General features: G+C 41.0%; 3 protein-coding genes across 4 annotated transcripts in view; 1 reads left to right on the top strand and 2 right to left on the bottom strand.

Moving 5' to 3' along the window:
* Positions 1-1,469: 1,469 nt before the first annotated feature.
* Positions 1,470-11,709, bottom strand: LOC115857756 (interferon-induced protein with tetratricopeptide repeats 5). 2 transcript variants are annotated; one of them, XM_030865031.2, is made up of 2 exons: positions 11,571-11,709; positions 1,470-5,504 (listed from the first exon to the last, which is right to left on the bottom strand). In XM_030865031.2, exons 1-2 carry the CDS (start codon positions 11,573-11,575, stop codon positions 4,061-4,063), a joined length of 1,449 nt encoding a protein of 482 aa, XP_030720891.1. In that variant the 5' UTR covers positions 11,576-11,709; the 3' UTR covers positions 1,470-4,060. The 2 variants fall into 2 exon arrangements, with proteins under 2 accessions (XP_030720891.1, XP_060142755.1); XM_060286772.1 differs by lacking the exon at positions 11,571-11,709 and adding an exon at positions 7,886-7,988.
* A 34-nt stretch (positions 11,710-11,743) lies between these two features.
* Positions 11,744-27,938, top strand: part of LIPA (lipase A, lysosomal acid type) — an 87,783-nt gene continuing 71,588 nt past the window's right edge. Inside the window, exon 1 of the mRNA XM_030865035.2 lies at positions 11,744-11,882. The gene's annotated coding sequence lies outside the window, so the exon portion shown is untranslated. The remainder of the gene's footprint in view (positions 11,883-27,938) is intronic.
* LOC115857757 (interferon-induced protein with tetratricopeptide repeats 1-like) lies at positions 18,049-27,658 on the bottom strand. Its single transcript, XM_030865032.2, has 2 exons — positions 27,537-27,658; positions 18,049-20,132 (listed from the first exon to the last, which is right to left on the bottom strand). The coding sequence occupies exons 1-2, from the start codon at positions 27,539-27,541 to the stop codon at positions 18,695-18,697; spliced, it is 1,443 nt and encodes a 480-aa protein (XP_030720892.1). The 5' UTR covers positions 27,542-27,658; the 3' UTR covers positions 18,049-18,694.

Genomic DNA, 27,938 nt, shown 5'->3' on the forward strand with positions numbered 1-27,938 from the left:
TCCCCCTACCCATGATGCTGAGAACAGATCTGTAGGAATAAAGAGGGATAAGAGAACCAGACTGAAATCTCAACAGAAAAAGTTTACTGGGGGCTTCAGTAATGACTAGAGCTAGAATGACTACCTCCTTTTTGAAATACTTCACTTGCTATAGACATGTATGGAATGGGGAAGAAGACAAAATTTGAATCTACATGACTTTGGTATTTTTGGCTGCCAGTATCCAATCCCGATTTTCTCGATAATTCCATCCCTGCACCTTGCAGTCCATGCTTCTAAGGAAGTTAACTTTCTCCTCATTCCTGTCTTTCTGTGCCAGCTATGTCTCAGGCCTAACTAATGAACATGGTCTCTTCCTGTCTGGCCATGATGACTTATTTGAAAATGGTTCCATAACCTATGACAGTCCTATCACACTGCAAACCTGGACTTCTCAGATGGTTCAGGGAAGAGATGTGCTCTTTTCCACTGCATAGAGACAAGAGTGCATGTGGCAGCCATCTTAGGATCACAAAGGTAGTTTTCTCAGAATGGAGCCAAATTTGATAAATCAGTGCTGAGAAGTAGAGACAGTGATTGTGTCTTGGCCACAGTGCTTTGAAATGATTAAGCCTTGTTTGAAAACACGATTTACTTTTGTTTCTTACTGGTTTAAAGACAGATTATGCCAGGTTTTCTATTTTCTGTCATTTACAGTGGATAGCATCTTATATACAAATATTTATACAATTTCTTTAAGAGATGTGGGTCATCTGAATTGAAGTACTGAATGCTACCAAGGAACATAAAACACTTTCAAAAGCCAAATGGTCAGGTATAGGATATGTAAGGCATGCCTTAAAACGGCATGTGTGGAAAAACCTACACATAAGTAGATAGGAAGTGGATGTTATTATTTTGGCTACATTAATATACATATAGTTCATAGAAAAGATAAGGGATAATTCTACCAGAGTCCTAAAACCTCACTTTAGGTATGAAGTTAAACCCTGTGCACAAACCCTTGCCAAAGGATAAAGACAATTTGAAGAGAATTCAAAATAACCATGATGGGGAGGAGACTGCAATATGTCTTATGGCGGTGGGTGAAAGGAAATGGAATGTTTAACTCAAGTTTCAGGGGACACAGGGCAATTGTCTTCAATTACTTTAAGATATGTGTAGTAGACATTTGGTTTTTGGCAACTCAGTGTCACGACTTCACATAACAGCCATATGTATTTGGTGATTCATTTGTTCCTTCAAATTTATCTGAAATTAGTGCTGCCCCTGGACTATTAAATTACATCATTCATTATATTTTCATTTTTGCTTAGGTCAGTTTAGCTGAGTTTTTTGATTTGCAATTAAGAGTTTTAACTAATACAAAATGTCATCTCTAAAAAGCATTAGATCTTTGAAGTCCCTAAGGACAGACCAAAATGTGTAAACTACACGCTAGAAGTCTTCAGTTAAATGGCAGAAACAAATTTTATTTTTTTAATAAATTTATTTTTGGCTGCATTGGGTCTTCGTCGCTGCGCGCGGGCTTTTTCTGGTTGTGGCAAGCGGGGGCTACTCTTCGCTGTGGTACGCAGGTTTCTCATTGCGGTGGCTTCTCTTGTTGCAGAGCTCAGGCTCTAGGCGTGCGGGCTTCCGTAGTTGTGGCTCACGGGCTCTGGAGTACAGGCTCAGTAGTCGTGGCGCACAGGCTTAGTTGCTCCGCGGCATGTGGGATCTTTCTGGACCAGGGATCTAACCCGTGTCCCCTGCATTGGCAGGTGGATTCTTAACCACTGCACCACTAGGGAAGTCCCAAATTTCTAAGAATAAGGACTATCTGAAGACAAAAATTATTGTTTAGGAAGATAATTCAACCTTCAAATTTTGATGGTTAATTAATAAAGGTGAATTTTGAGGTCTTTTTTAAACTGAAGAGTCTATGAAAGTATCTCTAAATAAAGTTTAGGAAGGCAAGCACAATACTGACAAAATTTAAAGTTATTATAAATATTAATTTTAGTTCAACTTATATAGTTGTATTATTCATATGCTGATTTTATACTTTCTTAGTGTTATGCTTCTTATATATTTCAATATTTTAATATCTAGTGGATTTTAAAATCACTTAATAGACCTTAAAGTCTAATGTTTAAATAGAGAGGCTTGTATAGTTGTATCTTTGTTTTGATATCACAACTGTAATTTTATTGCATATGAAGTCTCTACTTGGGAACATAACCTTAATCGTAACATTATTCCCAATGGGAGAAAATGACTTGCTGCAAAATAAGCTATTTGCTGCAAAACAGGACAAATGCTTCCACTGATAGGTTAGGACTTCAGTCCTGAATTACTGAAATACTTAAAGACCATTCCCTTGCCTGTTCTTAATTCTTGAATAAACAAGTGAAATCAGCGAAATAAATAAAACCAGCAGGGAGATAAGTAAAACGAACCTTAAAAAAAATTTAATTCATGAGATACACTGCAGTATTTATGTATGTTTGAATATGCTGAGAAAAAAATATCTGGAAGGATACCTATCAAATTATTAACAGTTTACCTTGGGCATGTGGAACTGGGGTAGGGCGAAGGAAGTGCTCTTTTAAATTCATATACTTTAGTATTGTTTGAAATTTTACAATGAGAGTTCACTACTTCTATAATAATCAAAACTATAATAGAAATTTAAAAAATAAAAATAGTAACAAAAAGTAAAAAACACAGTAGTTTTAGGAGGTATGGAGAATATATACAGTATATATTACAGTAGTTTTAAGAGCTACATTGAAGGTATGGAGAATTAAATCATATGGCATATTTTTCCACTAACACTGTGGTGGTAAATATAATTGTGTCGTCTATAATCAAGGAAACAACATTAAAGAAGCCACTTTTAGCAACATCCCGATTTAAAAAGTCCTCTGGGGTAAAAGCCCTTAAGCAGTGACCCTTCAAAGTGGATATTAAAACTGAAAACAGGGCTTAACTATTCCTAGAGGATCTACAGGAAAACATGTCAATCTGAAAACTTCAGACAAAAGGAAAAGCTTCATAGAAGTAACTTTGGAATACTAAAACAGTTAACCAAAGGCCAGAAATTGTGTGGATGAGAATTCCAACCAGTCCAGACCCAAAACTAAATCACTGAAATCTTGGTAATCTGGGGATGTAGGTTAGGGGCATCTACTTTACCCATTTGTTTATCATTTCTCCCAACTTCTCAATTGGTCCGCTTTTTATCTCAATGATTTTAACCTAAAAATACTGCAATTTTAATTGGAAGGAATAAAATTAATTCCATCTAGATTAACTTTAGGTTTATTCTTCTAGTTAAAAGAACTAGAAAAATTTGAAACTAATGACTTTCCATTATCCATTTTTTTCCTCATCACTATTTCTAGCTACTTAATGAATATTTTGGGAGGTAATACTTTGGATTTCTCATGGGTCCCTGAAGTTCTGTATATGGGGAAATCTTTTTTCTCATGTTCTAGTATTTTCTCCTTTTATTGAAGTCATCAGGGATGACAAACTTCTATTATAAACTTTTTTCTTCCAACAAAGAGGATTCTTTAGGTAACTATCATGTTGATGGTTAAATATCCTCAAAGTTGGAACATCTGTAACTAGAGGTTTCCGTCTTTTGCAAGCTACATAGTTAAGTGCTTAACTAATATAATTTTGCACTCCTTAAAAGACTGTTCCTGACATAGGTGTCAAAGGCATGTGTAGGATTATACTCGCAGCATAAGGAAGTGATATGGAAAACTTCACAAAATCTAATCAGAAAATTATTATAAATAGCAGAGATAAAGGATATAAAGTCATAATGACCATACTTTATAAAGTTACAACAGCTGGAATTTTACTGTTTCTCAATGGATTACTGTATTTTAATTAAAAAAAAAGATTCATCATAACTAAATATATAAAGTATTTAGCATGATGCCAGATACAAAATAACAATTCAATAAAACTTAGCTCTATAATGAACAATGGATTAAAACAATAAAGAAAAATATAAGAAACCAAAATGGAGGAAAAAAGCTTAGAACTAATTTCCTGGAGTATGTATTTAAATGGAAAGTCGAAGCTCACAGAGAGCAGTAAGAAATTCTGCATTTTCTGGATCTATCTTTTGGGCCCTTTCATAGTACTCAGCAGCTTGCCTCTTTTCTCCCTCCAGCTTGTAAACAAACCCTAGGGCACTTAAACTCTGCACATCTGAATCATTGTGACCAAGTCTCTTGGAAGCCAATTTCTTTAGAGCACTTGTCAGTTTAGTACGCAGAGATGACCTGTCTTTGACCTTTAAGGCTTCTAAATAATGGTGGATGGCAGTATTTTCTGATTTACAGTGAAATTCCTGAAAGCGGCCATAGTGGTAGTGGATCTGATGTTTGTGGTCATCAGTTATGTTCTCCAGACGAAGAGCTTTCTGAAAAATGTCTTCAGCGTTGCCATACTGGCCTCCCTCAGCATACATGTTGGCCAGGTCCGTGTAGGCAAATGCAAACATAGAATCTCGCTCCACAGCTTCTTTGAAATGAAATATAGCTGATGTAATCAGCTCATCAACTTTCAGTTTATCCTTTCCTTTAGGTCTGTTGCGAGTGGCCTTCTTGATTTGGATCATTTGTGCCCTATAGCAAAGTCCCATTTGGTGATGCAGGAAAGAAGAGGTTGGTGTTGCCTCTAAGGCCTTTTTCAAAAGTTCAAGAGCTTTGTCCCAGGAATTTTTTCTCCTATAGAATTTGGCTGCATAACGAAGAACGTAAGGTTGGGATGATATTTGGTCCAGGATTTCTTCAATATACTTTTCCCCTTCGGCTTCTGCATGTACATCTTGAAGCTTCAGCGCCAGAAAAACCTTAATATAGGAATTATCTGGGTTCAGGGTAACAGCTTTCCGCAGGGGGCCCAGAGAAAAGCTCTTTATAGACCCTTCTCTGTCAGAATCATCCAGCCGATACACTGTGATGGCATAGCCGATGTTAAATTCTGGATTGTCGGGTTCTGCTTCCAGAGCCTTCTCAAAAGCTGCTTTAGCCTTTTGGTAATACTTTCCTCCAAATTTCAAGAGTGCCCACCCTTTCTCACAGTCAATCTCTGGACGCTCCAACTTGTAGTCAGAAGGACTGGACAATTTCTTGCAGACGTTCCCTACCTTGTCTATATACTTCTGAGCTTCTTTAAGCTGGTCCATGTGATAATAAACCCAGGCATAGTTTCCCCAAGTGACCAGACTTTGTACTTCTTCTTTGTCCGAGTGTTCTCGCTGTATTATTTCTTCTGCTTGTTTCAAGCACTCTAGAGCATCTTTATTTTGGCCCTTCAGGTGTTTCACATAGGCCAACAGGTTATAAAGAGTGAGTCTGGATTTTGTGGTAAGAAATTCAAGCTGTTGCCCAATTGTATCTTCTACATCAAACAGATCAATGTCTTCCTTAAGTAAGTTCCATGTGAAGTGACATTCTAACTCCAACAGAATGGCCTTCAATGAGTCCTTAGGAATTTCACTGTCAAAGATAAAATCCTTTTTAATTTTTGAAGAAATAAAGGAAATAATAAATTTTTAAAGCTTAAACAGGTTGTTAAGCAAAGAACTGTATTTTATCTATTTGATCTTACAGTTAAAGCACTAGGTTTCTATAACTCTATACACAGAGGAAACTAGTATAGTTATGTCCTAAAATATTTCATTAAATTCACATTATTTATTGCAAAACCAATTCTGGAGAGATGACAGCATTTTCTATGTTATAGGGTATCTAGTTCCTTTTGGCAGTCACTAACCCACAAGGACCACCTATTTTTAGGGAGGGGAATTTAAAATATCGTATTTACTAGTTCTGAAAATTAATAATAATAGATATATACACAGTTAATAAACAACATAAAAATTTCTTTTCTGTATTATGAGTAGTGAAGGGAAAGAGGAGAAGGTGAGAAATAAGAAAAATAAGTACACTGAAGGAGAGAGAAGCCACATGAATATATAATTTTTGCAGAGAAATAAAGAAACAAACAAAGGAAACCCCACAGAGAAAAAAAAAGACACAGAGTCAGAAAGGAACAGGAACACCAAGAGACGGGAAGAAGTATAAGTTTGAGATATAACAAAGATTTAGAGAAAATGGGGAAAAAGCAAAGGGAGGGTTAGTAGGTTTTGATGTTATGTGGAATATCCTTCTGACCTTTAGGATTGTGGGCATAAATAAAGGCTACCACCTATTATTAACTTAACATTACCCTTAATGTTCACTTCACAAATATTTGTTGAACTCCCTTTGTGTGAAGCACAGTGTTATCTCTGCAGGGCCTAGTTTCATCTCTGAAGCTAGGAAGCTGAAGGGGAAAGGAAGGGACAGGAAGTATTTATTCATTACCGAAAGACTTTTATGTGCAAGATGTTCTGAATAACCCTGGGGATGTAACTGTGAATAAGACACAGCCCTGCTTATACAGAGCTTATAAGTACACTAAGTACACAGTCAATTACAACTCAGCATTCCAGTAAAGTTCCATGGAAGTGACTCAGGAAGGGCACATAGTCCAGTGTTGTGGACATCTGGGGCCTTCATTTGGTGGAACATCTCCCCCTACTCTCAGTCCATGTGATCTGAGACAGGCTGTCTACACTTTCTTCCAGTCTGTAGGAAAGCACACATATTCCAGCCATTCCTTGGACCCAGTGATATATTCAGAGATAATCCAATTAAAATATAATTTTGCTGAAATGGGGCTTTGCTGGAACTCTCTTCCAAAAATTTTAAGCTTGTAGAATATAAGCTGGAGTTGCTGGTGGCCATCTTTCCAAACTCTTGGGGACAGCCTGCCTGAGAAAGAATCAAGCATAGAGGAAAGCAGGGCTTAGACAGGAATAAAGACAGATTGCTTGTGGTGCTGATTAAATACCTGGATCACCCTATCCATCCCTGGACTTCTACTTTTTTAAGGAAATAATCTCTCTTTTTGCTTAAGCCAGTTTGAACTGGGTTTCTCCTGTCTGCAACTGACAAAATCCTGATTAATATACCTAGTTTTGCTGATGGTAGTGGCGAGGCAGTCAGGAAAGACTTTCTAAATCTACAATCGGCCACAATTAAGGGTTGAAAGAAATTTACAGAAAAAAAAAAGCTACTTAAGGCTTCTCTCAAAGAGGGAAATATTCTAATTATCGGATGAATAATGTACAGTGTGTGTATTTCCCTTTATGCTGTGCACAGGACTCTCCTCCTTATATGTATGTATGCATATTTGTATAAATGTTTACGGGAACTATAGTATTTCTATCAAGAAACATTTATTGGGGACTTTCCTGGTGGTCCAGTGGTTAATAATCCGCCTTCCAATGCAGGGGATACGGGTTCGATACCTGGTTGGGGAACTAAGATCTCACATGCCACGGGGCAACTAAGCCCGCACGCCGCAGCTACTGAGCCCGCACACTCTGGAGCCCACGCACCACAACTAGAGAGAAACCCGCACGCCGCAATAAAGAGCCCACGTGCCACAACGAAAGATCCCGCATGCTGCAACGAGGATCCCGTGTGCCGCAACTAAGACCCAATGCAGCCAAATAAATGAAAAAAAGAAGGAAACATTTATTGATCACCTCATGTCATACGTGCCAGGCAATATGCTGGTTGTAGTGAATACAGTAATGAGCAAGATAGAAAAAGGCCTTTTCTTCATGGTAATTCTATTATAGGAGAGGAGGGAACAAAAGGGGTTGACAGAAAATAAACATGTAAACAAATCAACAGACAACATAATTCCAGACAGTAGTAAGTGTTAAGAAAAAAAAAAATCAGAGTAATGGGATTATGTGGTGGTGGTGGTAGTGGTGGTGTACTTTAGTTATGATTGTCGAGGAATTCTTTTAGTTGGGGCTGACCTGTGCATTGCAGGATATTTAGTAGCATCCCTGGCCTTGACCCAGTAGATGTAACTAGCATTCCTCCGGTGGTGACAACCGAAACTGTCTCCAGACATCACCAAATGTCCCCTGGGGGAGCAAAAATCACCCTGGTTGAGAAGCACTGGCTTAGACCATTCTGCCCTCAGATCTTTTATGACTTCCTCCTTTTCATTGTTGAGATCTTACTTCAACTCAATTGCCCCTTTCTAATCTTAATAATCAGTAGGGGAGCAGATAAACCAAGAAATCTCGTGTCATGAAAGCCTAAAGAAGAAAATGTTGATTTTGAAAAAAGAGAAATGTTTAATGTGCACAATGATCCTAAGAGGTTGAGAAAATGAGGACAGAGATCACTGTTTGGGGAGGAGTAAAGTTGTGGGGGAACTTGTTGTTTTAACAGAACGGTAGGGATGAAAATATTACTGGAGTGGGTTGAGGAGATAATGGGAAGAGGAGAAGAAGTGGATATGGTCACTCCTTCAAGGAATTTTACTTATTTAATTTTTATAACAGTGTCTTATTATTTTCACAATTTTATGGATGAGGGCTGGGAAACAGAGTTTAAATTACATGTCCAAGGTTACACAGCTATAAAGTGTCCAAGCACAGATTCAAACCTAGTTCTGCCTGACTTAAACAAAAGGTTATGCCTTTTAACCATAATGCTATACTACCCCTTTCACATAAAAATTGACGTTGTTTTTAAGAATAGTTTGCTTTAAAATATAGGATATGTCTAATGTATGTAAAATTCACTTTGCCTGGGAAGGACTTAAAAGAAAACAAGAGATTTTAGAGCGGCTTAAAGAGCAGGTAAGAGGTTGTGTAACTGCCCATTGGAAAGGACATGTCAGACAGTTAAAGGTCTCAGGATAAGAAAACAATGGTTTCAAATACGAGCCCTCAATCTAAAGTCATAGCATTCTGCATTGTTGGAGCTGTTTTGAGATGGAGCTGCTTCTCACTAGGACACGCTGTGGAGGGGCAGAGAGGGTGATTAATGATTCTTTCAAATAACAAAAGAGCTGGGTGGAAATGTATTAAAAGTGATCTGAAGGAAGGACAAAAATCTTAGTTATCAAAGATATAATTATCATCATTATTCATGTAAGGGAATTAAAATACCTTTTTTTCCATAATCCAAAGATATGCTGATGATCTTCCAAGGTATTTCTTCTATCTCTGATCTCTCCCCTGAATTCCAGACTTATCTAACTTTTAGTTTACACCTTCAATTAGAAGTTCAGTTGGCATCTCAAGTAAATATAGAAATTATAGAAATCTGGGTTCCTTGAGCCTGTTCCTCCCTTGGTTTTCCCCACCTTGTTCGGTACCTCTTAGTTCCACAGGCCAAATAACCTAGGAGTCATCTTTGATTCCTATTCTTCAATAGGAAGTCCTGTTAATTCTATCACCCAAATACATCTCAAATCCATCCACTTTTTTCCATTTCCACTGCTAGTCTAGGAAAATAGGAAAGACTATTACCTTTCCTTTGAGCTGTGGCAAAAATCTGGTCTCTGTTTCCACTCTTGGTCCCCATACAGTATTAGTAAACTTTTAAAAATGTAAACCAGATTACGTCAATCTTCTGGTTTAAAATCTCCCAATAGCTTCCCAACACCCTTAGATTTTAATCTAGCCTTTGCCATGTCTTACAAGTCCCTAAAGGAGCTGGACTTGTCTACCCACCCAACCTTGTCTTCTCCTACTCTCCTCCTCATTAACTGTGTTTTAGACATACTGACCTTCTTCCTATCTTGAACATATCAAGTTCAAGGCCTTTTACACCTGTTGTTTTTACTCTACTTAAAAAGCTCTGCTCCTAAATCTTTGTATGACTAGCTCTTTCCTTTAACTCAGCTCAAATATTCCTTACCCAAGAGGCCGCCTGTGGTAGAGCTATCTAAAATCACCCCCTCCATTCTAGGTCACTCTCTTAGCACTATTTTATTTTCCTTATAGCTGTTATCACTTTCTGAATTATGTTGATTATTTACTCATTCATTCTTGGTTGTCTATTTCCCCCATTTAAATGAGAATAAGGACCTTACTCCAGTTTTATGTTTTTCACCTCTGTGTCCCCAGCATCTGTGATTTCAGGCATATAAGAGAAACTCAATAATAAATATTTGTTGAGTGAATGCAATTATATACTGGTAGCTTCTGGCATTTCCAGCCCAGAGGCATGAGCCTAGCATGAAAAAAAAAAAAAAGCACCTGAATTTCAGATGAGGGAATTCCTGCTAGCTCTTCCCATCTTGCTAATGGCTCCAAACTTTCTGCCACTTCAGTCTCCCCTATCCAACATGGGCTTACCAGCCCTCTGCCCAACCACAGAGTAAAATGAACATCTGCCTCTGCACAAGGACGATGAGGACGGAGGGCTGCCCCAGGCATTATGATGTGGCTGTGAGATCTCCAAGGGACATTCAGTTAGCCGTGTAAGTGCTTTGCCCACACTCTGGAATTTATGCACAACTGGACACTTATGACAAGTTTTACTTTTTCAACTATGTCTACTTAATTTTTAAACTTTGTCTTTGGGAAGCTGGCAGAGAGAGGCTATTGTGTCTCAAGAGGCAACATCTATCTTCAGGTAATTTTGTGTGTGTGGGGGGGGTGTTTTTTGTTTTTGTTTTTTGCCAGGAAGGAGTAGTCTTTCATTTTTCTTGGGAGACAGTTAGTGCCCAATGGGGTCCACCCCTCTTCCACACCAACCTGCATCTACATACTGTGCACCCGCCTTTCCTTCCCTATTTCTTCAGGCTCCTTCCTGATACTTCCCACCTCCCTCCCTTCTTACAAATGGTAGAAGTGAGGCATTTATTAAATATTTTTAGTCAACATTTGCAAGTATTATGTGCCCCCTTCTACAGTCCTAAGAGATGGATGCTATCAATTTCTACAGGTAAGAAACAGACCCACCGAACTGAAGAAACTTTGCTTTGGGTCACCCAACTCGTAGGTGGTCAAAGTCAGGATTTAGAACAAAGGGCTCTACGGGCTTCAGGGGCCCAAGGTCGGAATCTCCCACTCCTCAGCTTCCCGATGGAGAGCGTTAACTACCCACGTGCAGGGCAGGGGACCGGATTACATGGGTCAGCCTAGGACCACCCACCACACGCCAGTCAAGGAGACGAGAAAGAAAGCCTCATAAAACGGTGGATGGGGTGGAACTAGAGCAATCTGTCCATGGTACAAAGGAGGGGGAGAAGTCAGACCCAGGAATCACAAGGCAAAATGGCAGGAACGGACGCGTGTGACGCCGGGCGCTGAGGCCTGCGGGGACCGGCCACGCAGAAGCCGCCCGCACCGGTCCGGGGCCGGCGACGACCAAAGCCGCAGGGAGGTGACAGGCCCGCGGGACGCGTCGCCCGGCACCACCAGCCCCGCCGCCCCCCGGCCCGACAGTCCCGACCGCGGACGCCCGGGGCTCCAAAGAAGGGTCCGCTCGGCCACCCTCCCCAGCAGGCCCGCCTTCAGCCGTCCCGGGCCCGGACGGGGCTCCCGGGGAGCGCCGCCAACGCAGATGCCTGGCGGCCGGGCTCGGCCCCTTCAAAGGCCGCAGCGCTGCGCTGGAAATGGAATACGCGAGAAACGCGGGTGTGCCACAAAGGCCCCACGGAGTTGGGGAGAAGAAGCGGGCAGAAGCCCTCACCTCATGGTGGCTGGGCTCTGAGTCCGTCTTGGGAGGCGCCGGTCCTCTCCGCTTCTCCCCTCAGCGCTCGGCTGCTGCGCGGACTGAGCGGCCCCGTGCGTGTGCGCGCGCGCGAGCAAGATGACCGCAGCGCTAGTCCGCGTGCGCGCGCGCGGGGGCGTCCGCTTTGTTCAAGGCAGGACCCGAGCGGGAAGAGGAAACTAGAAAGTGAATCTGATCCCCGACTAGGCGGAGTCCAGCCCCGGAAAACAGAAACTTCTGGAAGAGCTAGTTGAGTGGGCCCCGGAGCCGGCTGAGGAGTCTCAGTGAGAGGTTTGCGCGGCGCGGGGTCGTTCGGGGTGGAATTTACAGCTGGGCCTCGAGACTTCGGTATTGGCTCTCACCTATCTCGCTGAGGCCACTTGCCTCAAGATTAGCTTTCTTGGGGATGGTTGTTTGTTGTTGTTGTTGTTTTAACTAAAATGACAGGAGATTGCTCAGCGTTATTTTGGTTGGGTGGAGGCGATGCTCTTTACAGCTTTCTGCGTCCTAGGCTGGAACTCAAGTCTTGATTCAGCCAACACAGGTGCAGTGCCGTGCACTTGTGCCATGATTTCCATTGGGTAAATCTAGAGAAACTTGGGGGCCAAAATGTGTATACATTCAACATTTTGGTAGCTATTGCCGAATAGCTTTGAAAAGATGTTTATACACCCCCCACCCACAATTGTATGAAAGTTCCCTTGCCTTCCATGCCCTTGCCAACCGAGCTTCCTATAATAAGGTCCCAATAAAGATGAGGTGGTATTAGGAATCTAAGCAGAAAATAGCGAACGCCAATACACTAAAAATTTTGTCCCCTTCGAATTCAATCATTCATTTCTTCAACAAGTTTTATTAAATAACTCCTAAGAGCCAGACATTGCTGAAGGCCCTGTCAATATAGCTGGGAATAAAAGAGGCAAGGGGCAAGCCCTACCCCGTTCACCGTCTTCTGCATTTTGTTCCTGGTTGTGCACAGAGAGGGGAGATAATTCTCAAACTTTGAGAAAACGTGTTCATCATCGAAACGTTTCAAAGGCACCAGCTTATCACTTTTATACCATCCTAGTCACTTTGCTTTCAAATGAATGGGCAGTGATGTACAGTTTTTACTATGTGGTCACTAGTTTTAAAAGTGCTGACTTTTTCATTCAGTTTTGCTGGAAAAAGGGGCCTGTAGATAAAGTCAGTTCTTGCTTCCCCAGAATCACGGCAAACATGGCTAACAGTGTAGGTACAGAAGTGTAGTTAGTTGTGTGTTTGTGATTTTATTGCTCTCCTATTTGTTTGGAGATAATTTTTAGTGTGAGAGGTAAAGATAAAGAACATATAAAACATTTTTTGTTAGGTGGTGCTATGGAGAAAAAAGCAGAGAGAAGGTTGGAGTGCAAAGTGTTTTGCTGTTATAAATACCTTGGTGAGGGAAGGTTTCACTGAGAACGTGACAGTTGAGCAAAGATCTGAAGGGGGTGAACGAATGAGCACTGTAGATATGGGGCTAAGGAAGAGCGTTCCAGGCTGGGGGAACGGTAAGTGCAAGGCCTGGAGGTGCAAGCATACTTGGCAAGCGCAGATGGTGTGGTTGGAGTGCAGAGAGTAGGGAAAACGTCCTAAGAAATGAGGCCGGAGCGGTAATGTGGATGTGTACACACCCACCTACACAGTGGGTGTGTAGTCTGTTGTAATGTTTAAGTGGGAAGCCACATTTTAGAAAAAGTACTGAATGGTTTATTTGGAGGTAGAAAAATAAGCCCAGAATTTCCTCCTTCCTAAGGATGTAGAACATTTAATAGAGCTCTGTTTGAAAAAATTTCCAGTGCGTAGGTAGTGTTTTTTCTTCCTTGTTCGTACTCCTTTCCTTTCCTTTCTTTTAGCTGTATCTGGGCCAAGAGATAGTCTTTGCTTATTAAGGTTTGCGTGGACAGCAACTAAACAATCAATGATAAAAACCAAAAGGGAAAAAAGGATCCTGGTTATCATCTTATATTGTTTAGGAATTCAAATTCAGAAAGACAAAAACCATCTATAAAAATTTTAAAGGAATATACACTTTCACGATTGGGAAGAAGCAAAGACCCGACTGTTGAGTAGGTGTTGAACATGCTGAAAGTACTGGATGGAATTTGAATCTCAGTCTTTTTTTCACAGACTGTTGGATTGGGTGGATTCTTGGGAAAATTAATCGTGTATTACCTTCTGAATTTATTCTCATCAACCTGTGAAACACAGCAACTAGAGAAAAAGAGAAATAGAACATGAAACATGGCAGCTGATCAAAAATCTGCTTGGGAAACTGAAACTTAAGTAATAACTCTTCCAAGAAATAGATATAAGCCAGAGTTTCTCAACCTTGACACTATTGACAGTTTAGGATGTTTAAGCAGCAATCTTACATCTCTCCACTAGATGTCAGTAGCACCCTGCAGTTGTGACAAATGAAATTGTCTCCATATAATGCCAAATCCAACTTTTTTTGTTTTTTGTTTTTGTCCCGAGGGGCAAAATCCTCCTCTTCCCTCTTCCCCACAGTTGAGAATCATGTAAGTAATACCCTCATGTATATACCTAATTTATTTGAATTAGTCTTCCAGCACAGCCCGAAAGAAAGAGGAGGTGGACTTTAGGTAGGAGAGGGAAAGTGGATACAGATGAAGGGAAGTTGGGGGTGATACTGGAGTTCAAGAGATGGCCTGGGTGAGAGGATTGATATCCAGGGGAATGGCAGTAAAGGCCTACTCCCTTCAGCATGGGCTTCAAAGTGGAGGTGCCTGTATCACATTTGGTCTGGCTGGGGACAAGATACAGAGCTATGGACACAGACTGAGGGTGGGCAGTTCAAGCTGGGGCAGGCTGTAGGGTAGAGGCTTTTAGTCCCAATGCAGTTCCAGCTCTAGCAGCATCGTGAGAATAGAGACATTGGTGGCCAGGATGATCCTCAAGGAGGCAGAGCCAGTGGTGGTGGGTAGACAGCAGTTAGCAAGGACTTGGGCTGGGGCACCTATAATAGTAGTGAATGGCAGGAGGTATGGCTTGGCTTGATTCAGGGTACATGAGAGACCCCCGCTGGGCACCTGGGGGGAACTCTAAATAAGGACACCGACTGAGGTTCTGTCAGTCATTTCCATGGGAGTAACAAGCTCCTGAAATTCAGCTGTCAATCTAAAGCCATCAGTTACCGCTTGGTAATCCCTGGATATATTCATTTGTAAGCTTGGCAATAGTATCTTTAGTACCAAAGAGCATCTGTTTTCCTGGATTTGCTGCTTGTTGTTTTCCTCTGCAAACATCCAGGCTGTCACACATTTTAGTTTTACTGAGCTCCGGGAAGTGCAGAGATCTCTTCCAGAGTTGGGAAGGATGGGAGAGAGAGGTGGTATTAGGTTATAAGTTATACACACTTAAGTAAATGTGATCTCTGAAGGTTGTCAAACACATCTCACACAAACACCTTACATAATCCAGAGATTTATTTTACTTTATTTATTTTATTTTATTTTATTTATTTTACTTTATTTTATTTTACTTTATTTTATTTTATTTTTAATTTATTATTTAATTTTTAATTTATTTATTTTATTTTTAATTTATTTAATTATTTATTTTAATTTATTTTATTTTAATTTATTTTAATGAGCTCTGCTTTCTGGGTACAAACGATGTATAACAATACCTGGGAAAAACTGCCTAGTTGAGAATTGACCACTTATCCAATAATTATTTACTTTTAATATTTCTGACTCGGGGAATTGGCAGTGAGTTAGACTTATTTTAGTACCTTACAGCCTCCTCCCACCAACACAAGCACTTTAAGTTATGTTTTTGTTAATCTAATAAATCTCTTGTTTTAGTGATAAGGAAATTGTGAAGATTGCTTCTGTGTAACTCTGATGCCTGCCCCTCAATGATATAAATTTTGCTCACTTCATTTCCTATAGAATTTCAGTAGAAAGCCAAAGCCTTGCCCAATATTTCTGGGAATTCCCTGGGGACTTGTATTTTCTGTGGATTAGGGGTCCGCACCAGGAAATACAGGCAGCCTCCAGAATCTGGAAAAGGTACCAAAAGAATTGTCCCCTAGAGCCTCTGGAGGGAATTTGTGCCAACACCTTGATTTCAGGCCAATGAAACCAATTTCAGACTTCTCATCTCTAGAACCATAAGATAATAAATTAGTGTGGTTTTAAGCCACCAAGTTTGTGGTAATTTATTAGAGCCACGACAGGAAATTAATACATCCTCCCCCCCAGACACACACAAGAATGAAAAAACAATAACATTGCTTCCTTAATTTTCCTTTTAAAAACATTATTTGTTGTGCATTGTCTATCAATAAAATATCATAATCAAAGATGATTGCTACAGACGGTCTCTCAGATCCTTTAGCATCCTTTTAATATTTCTTTTTTCTTTTTTTTAACATCTTTATTGTTAAAGAGTATAATTGCTTATTGCTTATTGTTAAAGAGTATAATTGCTTTACAATGGTGTGTTAGTTTCTGCTTTATAACAAAGTGAATCAGCTATACATATACATATATCCCCATATCTCTTCCCTCTTGTGTCTCCCTCACTCCCACCCACCCTCCCTATCTCACCCCTCTAGGTGGTCACAAAGCACCGAGCTGATCTCCCTGTGCCATGCAACTGCTTCCCACTAGCTATCTGTTTTACATTTGGTAGTGTATATATGTCAGTGCTACTCTCTCACTTCGTCCCAGCTTACCCTTCCCCCTCCCCATGTCCTCAGGTCCATTCTCTACATCTGAGTCTTTATTCCTGTCCTGCCCCTAGGTTCTTCAGAACCATTTTTTTGTTTTAGATTCCATATATATGTGTTAGAATATGGTATTTGTTTTTCTCTTTCTGACTTACTTCACTCTGTATGACAGACTCTAGGTCCATCCGCCTCACTACAAATAACTCAATTTCATTTCTTTTTATGGCTTAGTAATATTCCATTGTGTATATGTGCCACATCTTCTTTATCCATTCATCTGTCGATGGACACTTAGGTTGCTTGCATGTCCTGGCTCTTGTAAATAGACCTGCAATGAACATTGGGGTGCATGTGTCTTTGAATTATGGTTTTCTCTGAGTATATGCCCAGTAGTGTGATTCCTGGGTCATATGGTAGTTCTATTTTTAGTTTTTTAAGGAAACTCCACACTGTTCTCCATAGTGGCTGTATCAATTTACATTCCCACCAACAGTGCAAGAGGGTTCCCCTTTCTCCACACCCTCTCCAGCATTTATTGTTTGTAGATTTTTTGATGATGGCCATTCTGACGGGCGTGAGGTGATACCTTACTGCAGTTTTGATTTGCATTTCTCTAATGATTAGTGATGTTGAGCATCCTTTCATGTGTTTGTTGGTAATCTGTATATCTTCTTTGGAGAAAGGTCAATACCAGCAAATGACTGAATCAATAACACTTCAAACAAAATGGCATAAAACAAGAGAAACTACTTGGCACAGTTTGACAATGAATTAAATTTCAAACATCTTCATGGGGAAAACTGACCTTTAATTGACTGTGTATTTGTTTTACTGTCTTTCTCACTAGATTGTAAGCTGCATGAGGTTTGGGGAAAATGTCTGCTTTGTTTCACTGAAGGGTAGCAGAATATGCCACCCCCAAATATGCCACCTTGCCATAGGATTATTTTGAGCTAAAGGCAGTTGAAAAGAAGCAGATATAAGGAAAGCTCTCTGCTCTCCCCCGTCTTCCTGAAAAAAATGTCTCTCCTCCTCTACCGGGAAGGAGAGAAGTTGATCACCTGAGACAACTCTAGTCCCTAATCAACCCAGAGACACAAACAGAAAAATATACATAACAAACCTTATAAGCAGGCTATTATCTTCCATTAGTTTCCCTCATATATTTGCCTTCCTATAATTTGCCACTTAGAAACTAAAGTTCTTTGCCTTTGCCTTATCACTTCGCTAAAAATGTATTGTTTGTTTGTTAGGATGCTATGTAAACCCACCCCTTTGAATTACTCATCACTGGGTACTCCCCTGGATATGCCCAATGCATGTGTTAATAAACTTGTTTGTTTTTCTCTTGTTAATCTGTCTTTTTTCAGTTTAATTTAAGGCCCAAGCCAATGAACCTAAGATGGGTACAGGAAAAATAATTTTCCCTCCCCTACATCACCATAGTATTTTTGGTATCTAGCACTGAAAACTATTTATTGATAAAATGAATAAATTGAACATTTTATTTTACGTAAGTCCAGTGGGTTTTTTTTTAATAGATCTTTATTGGAGTATAATTGCTTCACAATACTGTGTTAGTTTCTGTTGTACACCAAAGTGAATCAGCCATATGCATACACATGTCCCCATATCCCCTCCCTCTTGAGCCTCCCTCCCATCCTCTGTATCCCACCCCTCTAGGTCATCACAAAGCACCGAGCTGATCTTCCTGTTCTCTGCAGCTGCTTCCCACTAGCTATTTTACAATCAGTGGTGTATATATGTCGATGCTACTCTCACTTCGCCCCAGCTTCCCCCTCCCACCCCGTGTCCTCAAGTCCATTCTCTATGTCTACATCTTTATTCCTGCCCTGCAACTAGGTTCATCAGTATCATTTTTTTGTTTTAGAGTCCATATATAGTTAGAATACAGTATTTGTTTTTCTCTTTCATACTTACTTCACTCTATATGACAGACTCTAGGTCCATCCACCTCACTACAGATAACACAATTTCATTTCTTTTTATGGCTGAGTAATATTCCATTGTTTATATGTGCCACATCTTCTTTATCCATTCATCTGTCGATGGACATTTAGGTTGGTTCTATGTCAAGGCCAGTGTTTTACTTGCTACAAATCTACTCAACAAACTTTTTTTTTCTACTATATAACATTCACAGAGAAATGGTTCTTCTCTCTCTTCCTCTCTCTCTTTCACACACAGAGACCTGTATAGTCTGTTTCACTATTTTCCCAATACAACCAATGTTTTATCAGGTTTGAGTAACTGTTCAAAGATTACATCATTGCAGTGAATTACATGTTTCTGAAAGCAGCAAGCAGAAAAGATGATTAGTATATGTTGATGTAAAATCAAATGATATGTAAGAGTGGTCCATATTTCAGTGCGTACAGGTCACAAACACAGAGTTCTCCAAGACAGGATCCAGCCTCAGGGCCTGCTCGTAGTACTCCAGGGCTTCATTCATTTCTCCTCGTACTTTGTGGGTGAACCCAAGGATGCACAAGCTTTCTATATCGGATGCATCTCTCTGAAGTTTCTTTAAAGCAAATTTCTTCAAAGAACTGATACTTTTATTCCTTGCTAATGATGCCATTTCTACTTTTACTGCTTTTAAATAATGGCTGATTGCATCAACTTCAGATTTTTTGTGAAATTCCAGAAATTGGCCATAGTGGAAATGTACCTGTTGCAGCATATATTGGTTGAGTGATTCCATGCGTAACACCTGTTGATAAGCATCTTCAGCTTTTTTGTGGTCACCTGCTTCTGTGTACATTTCTGCCAGGTCTATGTAAGCAAACTCAAATGTGGGCTTTTGTTGCACAGCAAATGCAAAATGAGATATGGCTGATTGTATTATTCTGTTGATGTTTTCTTTATCCTGTCCTTTAGGCTGCCAGTTTGTAGCTCTCTTTATTTGGATAATTTGTGACTTGTAGCAAAGCCCCATCTGGTGATGCAGCGTGACAGAGGAGGGTGTTGCTTTCAAGGCCAGTTTTAAGAACTGAAGAGCTTCATCCAGAGAGCCTTTTCTTCGGTAAAACGTGGCAGTATATCGGAAGACATAGATCTTTGAGGACCCGTTGGTCAGTGCTTCTTTAATGTATTTTTCTCCTTCAGCTTCTCGTCCTGCACCTTGAAGCTCCAGGGCAAGGAGAGCCTTAAGATATGCATCTTTTGGGTTTAGCCTGACAGCCTGTTGTAGGGTATTCAGACAAAATTCCCCAGTACGCTTTGCTGCTTTGTTAAAGCTCTCCAGGCGATAGACGGTGATTGCATACCCAGCGCTGAATTCAGGGTTTTCAGGGTCCACTTCCAGAGCCTTTTCAAAGCAGACCTTGGCCCGTTCATAATTCTTTCCTCCACATTTCAGCAAGGCCCATCCTTCCTCACAGTCCATATAAGGACACTCCATTCTATAGCTGGAGGAATTTGCAAGCTTCCTGCGAGTGTTCTTCACCTTGTCCAGGTAAATCTGGGCTTCTGCATGTCGGCCCATGTGGTAATGCAGCCAGGCATAGTCGCCCCAGGTAACCAGACTTCTCATGTCTGAGTGGTTGGCATGTTCTTGCTGGGTTAAGTCTTCAGCTTCTTTCAAACTCTTCAAGGCTTCCTCATTCTGGCCTCTCAGGTGTTTCACATAGGCCAGTAAGTTGTATATTCCCACTTTGTATGTGTTGTCTAGGAACTCAATCTCCTCCAAGACCCTGTTTTCTAATTCAGGTATTTCAGTGTCGTCAATGACCAACTCCCATGTAAAGTGACATCTCAACTGTTCCAGTTTATCCTTGATCTGATCTTCATCAGCATTAGTACTATAAAAACAAAAGCAGATTTTCTTTGTTAGGTGACAAACAGCCAATAGAAATAAGCTAGACAAAACACTGCGTATTTAGAGCTTAGCCTTGAAAAGGGCACGCCTGCTTTGATCTTCCTTTGAGTTCCTGTATTTCTAAGATCCCTGTGGCCTTTAAATGCAGTTTGCTTGGCTTCATACACTGGCCCCAGCACTTTCTACCCATGCAGCCTCTCTGTGCTTCAGAGTCTCTTTTGTAAAGTGGGGAAAATAATAGACTTATCACACAGGATTTGGTGAGAATTAATAAGCCTATCTATGGAAAGCACTTAGAGCATACAGATTTCATGCTATGTAAGAGTTTCCTAGGAGACTGGTTCAAGATGGCAGAGTAGAAGGACATGCGCTCACTCCCTCTTGCAAGAGCACCGGAATCACAACTAACTGCTGAACAATCATCGACAGGAGGACACTGGAACTCACCAAAAAAGACACCCCACACCCAAAGACAAAGGGGAAGCCACAGTGAGACGGTAGGAGGGCCACAATCACAATAAAGTAAAATCCCATAACCGCTGGGTGGGTGACTCAGAATCTGGAGAACAATTATACCACCGAAGTCCACCCACTGGAGTGAAGGTTCTGAGCCTCACGTCAGGCTTCCCAACCTGGGGGTCCGACAAGGGAGGAGGAATTCCCAGAGAATCAGACTTTGAAAGCTAGCGGGATTTGATTGCAGGACCTTGACAGGACTGGGGGAAACAGAGACTCCACTCTTGGAGGGCACACACAAAGTAGTGTGTGCATCAGGACCCAGGGGAAGGAGCAGTGACCCCATAGGAGACTGAACCAGACCTACCTGCTAGTGTTGGAGGGTCTCCTGAAGAGCCCAGGGACAGCTGTGGCTCACCGCAGGGACAAGAACACGGACAGCAGAAGTTCTGGGAAGTACTCCTTGGCGTGAGCCCTCCCAGAGTCTGCCATTAGCCCCACCAAACAGCCGGTAGGCTCCCGTGCTGGGTCACCTCAGGCCAAACAACCAACTGGGAGGGAACTCAGCCCCATTCATCAGCAGACAAGTAGATTAAAGTTTTACTGAGCTCTGCCCACCAGAGCAACACCCAGCTCTACCCCCCACCAGTCCCTCCCATCAGGAAACTTGCACAAGCCTCTTAGATAGCCTCATCCACCAGAGGACAGTCAGCAGAAGCAAGAAGAACTACAATCCTGCAACCTGTGAAAGGAAAACCACATTCACAGAAAGATAGACAAAATGAAAGGCAGAGGACTATGTACCAGATGAAGGAACAAGATAAAATCCCAGAAAAACAACTAAATGAAGTGGAGATAGGCAACTTTCCAGAAAAAGAATTCAGAATAATGATAGTGAAGGTGATCCAGGACCTTGGAAAAAGAATGGAGGCAAAGATCGAGAAGATGCAACAAATGTTTAACAAAGACCTAGACGAATTAACCAACCACTAGAAGAATTAAAGAACAAACAAACAGAGACGAACAATACAATAACTGAAATGAAAAATATACTAGAAGGAATCAGTAGCAGAATAACTGAGGCAGAAGAACGGATAAGTGACCTAGAAGACAGGTTGGTGGAATTCACTGCCATGGAACAGAATAAAGAAAAAAGAATGAAAAGAAATGAAGACAGCCTAAGAGACGTCTGGGACAACATTAAATGCACCAACATTCACATTATAGGGGTTGCAGAAGGAGAAGACAGAGAGAAACGACCCAAGAAAATATTTGAAGAGATTATAGTCAGAAACTTCCCTAACATGGGAAAGGAAACAGCCACCCAAGTCCAGGAAGCACAGAGAGTCCCAGGCAGGATAAACCCAAGGAGAAACACTCTGAGACACATAGTAATCAAATTGACAAAAATTAAAGACAAAGAAAAATTATTGAAAGCAACAAGGGAAAAACAACAAATAACATACAAGGGAACTCCCATCTTACAAATTCAAATTTACAGGATTTTTACTTAACCTAATTGATCCTACATCTGTGTATTTTTTCCTCCCAAATTGAATATCTCTTTTCTATGTGATACCAGCGTACATATGATCTATTCCACAATACACTGACAACAGTCTCAGAATAACAAACTCAGAACACCTTCAAAATGATTGCTGAGTAGAGTTTAGCGGTTTTGTTTTTGTTTTTGTTTTTTGCTGTTCTTTCATCGTAAGATATAACCTTCTAAAGATGTAGAGTCGAATTACAATGTATTAAAAAAACCACTTGGAATACTTCTCTGTGTGGTTTTATCCTTTATCTCACATATATTTTGGTTCATTTGCCTCATTTTGATTTACTTCTAGAATACTTCTTTTTTTTTACTTTTTTATCCTAACATTTTATTATGAACATTGTTAAACATAGAGTTCAGAGAATTTTCCAACAAACACTAATACACTCACCACCTAGATTCTACAGTTAACATTTTACCATATTTGCTTTATTACATATCTATTCAGCCATCAATTTCTCTATCCACCCATGAATTTATCTTATTTTTTTGTTGTGTAAGAAGGTAATCAGTGCAATTAATTGATAAAACATTTCAGCATGCATATTGTTGTAACTTTAGTCAGACCTTGTTTACAAGGAAAAGACGATATTCCTGCTCTAGTAGTTTTCTTCTGGTTAAATCTAATAAATCTGCTCTTAGTTTAGTATCAAAGTTGAAATGGGTGTTACTTGTGTGTTCCCCAGGTATCATCTGAATGACCCCACTCAAAACTCCCTTACCCTCTGCCATTGGTCAATTCCAGCTCTCAGGGATCAGGTAGCATAAGTCAACCTTTTAATTCCATGGCCTGTAGAAGTAAATCCACCCCCACTCCCAATATTTAAAAAAATTCTTGGTAGGGTTTATATTCCCATGGCTTCCTTGCCTCAGGTCTTCTACTGCTATGTAAGTTGCCTCTGTGTTTTTCTACTTCCACCCAAACAAAGAATATACAAAAAGCATACAATCTTTTAAAAATCTCACCAGTAAAATACATGCAGAAACTTTATTAGCTTATTGAGTTGTTAACTTTATTGAATGTTTTTGGAGAAAATATTTTAGGGAGAGAAAGGAGAAGATTATATCACATACCACAAAGCAAACACTTAAAAGATACATGAAGGTATTTGTGTCATTTTTAGCTTGCACATCCTAAACAGGTTTTTCCCTTACTTTGCCTTTCCACAGTACATTTTAACTTTGCTTAGGTGTGAATAAATGTCCAGCCAAGTGTTTGGAGCACATAGGTCTCTCATGATTGCCAGTAGCTGGACAAATGTAAATTTTAAAGTTTGAATTTATTTTGAGGTTATAGACTTGGCTCACTAACCAGCAAATCTGGGAACTCAAATCACATCTGAACCCTGTTTTCTAAATCAGATATTTGTGTCTTCAATTAGCAACTCCCATGTAAAGTGACATCTCAATTGACCCAGGCTATGTTCCATGAGATTTCCATTTGATTCATCACTGTATTTGTATTTTTTAGGAGGATTCAATCTAATGGAAATGAAGCCAGTACTTTGAATACTCAAATATTATCCGTCCCCCGTGTCCTTGCCTTCTTTATCTGTTGCCTCCCAGGATTCTATGGTCACGTCATTAGGACAAAAAGCACGTTGGTGTAAAAACCCTGAGGAAATGCTAATTACTTCATGGTGCCAACAGGCAGGTAATGTGAAGTCTAAAAGGCAGCTGGAAAGAAATTAATTCTGCTAATGTTAAAATGATTTCAGCATCACCCTCAACACTGCAAACCCCTTCTTTCCTTCTGCCCCCTCTCAGCATTGTAGTACACCACTAATGCTGTCAGAAGAAATGTGGAGAGAGGGTTCACAGAAGTGTAGATTCCTAACTCATCTTTTCCATATTCCCAACACATAAACATGTTTTGGTTTTCTCACTTCCCAGGAAGGGTTCTGAGTGAAACATGAGAGCCAAATATGCAGGGCCTAGTAATTTGCGTTCTAATAGAGCACTCAGGTCGGGTGTGGTACAGGGAATATGCCACGCAGTTTGAGAGACTCTGTGACACTTACTCCCTGTTTATAGTTCACACGGGAAGTCTAGCAGGTCGGTAAGAAGACGGTTCACGTAGACATATCCCCCAGTCCTGTCAGAGCATATTTCAAGGCAAAAGCGACTTCATTATGAAGTTTCATAGTGCTGAACTAATCCTTAGCACGTTTGCTGAGAAGTAAGCGTGCTTTTAAAATAACCACAGCAACCATAACAAAACACACAAAGCTCTGATTTTGTCCCTTCAAATATAAGAAACAAAAGGGGGACCGGGACCTGCAGCAACTTTCCTCCAGGCCCCAGCTCTCATTGACCAGATTTTGCCTGAAGGGATCTGAGCATGCCCTCCTAGGCTCTCTCAACATCCCTTCCCAGCTGCCAGCTGCCAGCTCTGCTGGGAGCACCTCCCTCAGCGCCTGACTCTGTAAATCGGGAAGAGCCACAGAAATAAAAGTGCATGAATTGGTAACATAGGTCAGATAGATGATTAGTGAAATGCATATTTAATCTACTAGCAAAAACTGACTCAGCATAATTCAGGAAGTTGCACTCAAGAACAAGATTTGGGAGAGATTCTCAACTTCCTATCAGAGAACCAGGGAACATTGACCTCATGATGGCTGTTTCCCTGCAATTCTGAAAAGCTGGGGTTCAGGCAGATTTTATTTTCTGCTGTGGGTTGCAAGCAAATGCAGAGGAGGTTTCCACTCAGGATGCTAGCTGTTAGGTCTGTGCTTTTATAAAATAGAAAAGGAAAACAAAACTGAGGGAATGCTATCAAGATTCCTGCTGAGGAGAAACTGCAACTGAACATGCAGAGCTGAGCTCAATTCTCCACTGGGAGTACCATTCTACACAGATTCTGCAACTGTGCTTGAGAATTTGAAAGAAGGCATTGTCGATGCCATGCACATTATAGGCCCTCCTCCCAGAGATTCAGATGCAACCTAGGGGCGGGCTTGGGCTCCGGACTCTGCATTTTAACAAGCACCCTGGAAATTCTGTTGCAGAAGTCCCTGTATTGTGATTTGAGAAGCATAGTCCTGGAGGTATTTTGTTTTCTGTTTTGTTTTGTTTTTTTTGGCAGTACAGTATGCGGGATCTTAGTTCCCCCACCAGGGGATTGGACTCATGCCCGCTGCAATGGAAGTGAAGAGTATTAACCACTGGACTGCCAGGGAAGTCCCTAGAGGTATTTTGAAAAGCAGTTTCCCATTTACTTGTAGGAGATCATGTAAGTATCAAACAGTGAGTCAGACATCTAGAAGAAAGGAAAATAACCACAGAAAGCCTGGACTTCGGTTTTCTCTTTGACCAGCCCTGGGGTATTTCTTGAATCACATCACAGCCTCATTTCCTCACTTCTAAAATGGCCTGGAATAAATTTCCTTTTTTCTTCCATCCAAATGATAGGAAACTGTGCTGTAGGGAGATGCACTTTTACCTTCATCTCAGGTGTGGCTCTGGGCACTCTAAGGACTGATCTTCCCTCTCCAAATAGGGACCCGAGGGTCCAGACCTCCCAGTCCCTGCCCCTCCTCTCTAATGTGAGCATAATTAAAAGCATTAATACATTTCACCCGTTTGGCCTTTGTACCCAGAAGAAGCCCAGCCCTGGAGTTTGGCACCTTAGTAACGACCCTGCTCTGACACACTCTCTATATGACTTCTTGGCCAAGTAATTTGCCCTCTGAGGCCCATTTTTCTCATCTAGAAAGTGAAGCTAATAAAAAATAATAGCGTTCCCTTCCTAGGGCTACTGGGAGGATGATGATAGATAATGCGTGTAGAGCCCTGGACAGAGTGCACTTCCAACTACAAGGAAACTGTTACTGCCATGGTAACTGGCATATCAGTGTTATCATTTTAAGTGAATTCTGAGTGTGCAAAGGGGCCAACAGATTTCCTCAGTGGATGGGGCAGAGGAGGGCACTCATTAGCCAGCCAGCAGGTATGAGGTGTTTCCCCAGGTGGCTTCCCCGTTTGGAAATTTTTAGCACAGCCGAGAAGGAACAGCCTAACTTGCCCCTGTCCCTACAGCCTCTGGGAACAGGGCACCTTGACGTGGGCCTCAGTCCAGCATAGTCCAGAGAGCCTCCCTCAGAATTGCTCAGGTCCGTGGCTCTGGACACACCCAAGCACAGATCACTGCCAAACTTCTTAGGCAGACTGGCTACCAAGGCACTGGGCAGGGCTAGGTTTTTCTGGTCAACTCACTCATGCAGACATGATTCACATCACTCATGCCTGGGAGCCCATCACATAGGGGAAGTGACCTGAGGCATTTAGCAGTGAATTCCTCATATCCACCCCATCCCCAGATACAAGCCTGCAGAGCATTTGGGAGCCCTTGGGTCGCCCTGTCCTCATTCCCTGAATGGTCACTAGGGTGCTCCCTCCCCAGCCAGTCAACCCCTCGATCCCTTCCCAGGTGTTTGATGGGAAAGTTTTCCTTTTCTCTCAGCTGTTTTTTTCCTGAGGCTCTAACTGATGTTAGAACTCAAGCAGGTCTATATGAATTTTTGAAAATCAAATTTACTAAGATTATGCTTTACATTTAATAAAATGAACCCATTTAAAGTGTAGTTTGATGAATTTTGACAAACATATATACCCATGTAACCACCACCACTATCTCTCTATAGACTATTTGCATCATCCCCTGTGTACCCTCCTCGTCAAGCCCAGTCTCACCCTCCACCAACCCCAGGCAACCGTTGCTCTGCTTTCCTTCATTAGAAATTAGATCAGTATTAGGAAAGAGATTAGGTCATTATGTTTTGAAGAGAAATTATTTTCTGCTGCTCACAAGTTCTCATTACAGCAATAAAAATAAACTCCCAGCTTCCAGTTTGTTTTCCTATAAGAAATGGGAAAAATGTCCATCTGTAAGGATTGTTTTTTCCACTTCTCACCTTGAAGTGATCAAACTTTCAGGGCAAAATTACCAACATGAGTTGCCTTTTTACTACCAATTTCATCTTTAATAACATCTGCTGAAAAGAAATGCTTCCTTTTAAAATGACAAGAAGAAAGCCTCTTAGTTCTTTCCAAGAAAACAACAGAAAAAACCTCAAAAGAGTAATTTGCTTAGATCTGACTTTGAACCAGCAAACTTTGTAGCTGATTGGATCTAACCACTCCTGCCAAGCCTCCCTCACATCCGGCTCCTGGCTCCCAGCTCCACCCGTGAAGCTTAGGGAGCCGGAGTGCACACACCAGAAAAAGTCACAGAAATAAAAAGTACCCATATTGGTAAAGGCATGTTTAGTCCACAAGCAACAGGACAACTCTGGAACTTGCCTGCACCCAAGAAGCTCAGCTTACAATTTGGTTTCAAGATCGAGGGTGCTTGCAAGGTATCTCACTGACCTCATGATGGTGATCTGTTCTCTGCTGTTCTGAAAAGCTGGGGTCCAAGCTGATTTGCTCTTCAGAAATCTTTCACGTCTGCCTCAAGTAAATACTGAGGGGGCTATAAAAGAGGGATGTGGGGTAGGGAGAATGCATCAGCTGATATTTTCTCCCAATCTCTGAGTGACTGCCTTTATGAAACCGAAGAGGATTTGGAAAGTGAAACTGATTTAAAATCAAGAGGAGGAAAAAGAAACTTAAGAATCTGTCATGACTCAGTAGAAGTAAATCGTTTAAAAATCATGACTGGGGACTTCCCTGGCGGTCCAGTGGTTAAGACTCTGTGCTTCCACTGCAGGGGGCGTGGGTTCCATCCCTGGTGGGGGAACTAAGATCCCACAAGCCTCGGGGCACAGCAAA

This window comes from Globicephala melas, chromosome 16 (assembly GCF_963455315.2).
Source record: "Globicephala melas chromosome 16, mGloMel1.2, whole genome shotgun sequence".
NCBI lineage: Eukaryota > Metazoa > Chordata > Mammalia > Artiodactyla > Delphinidae > Globicephala > Globicephala melas.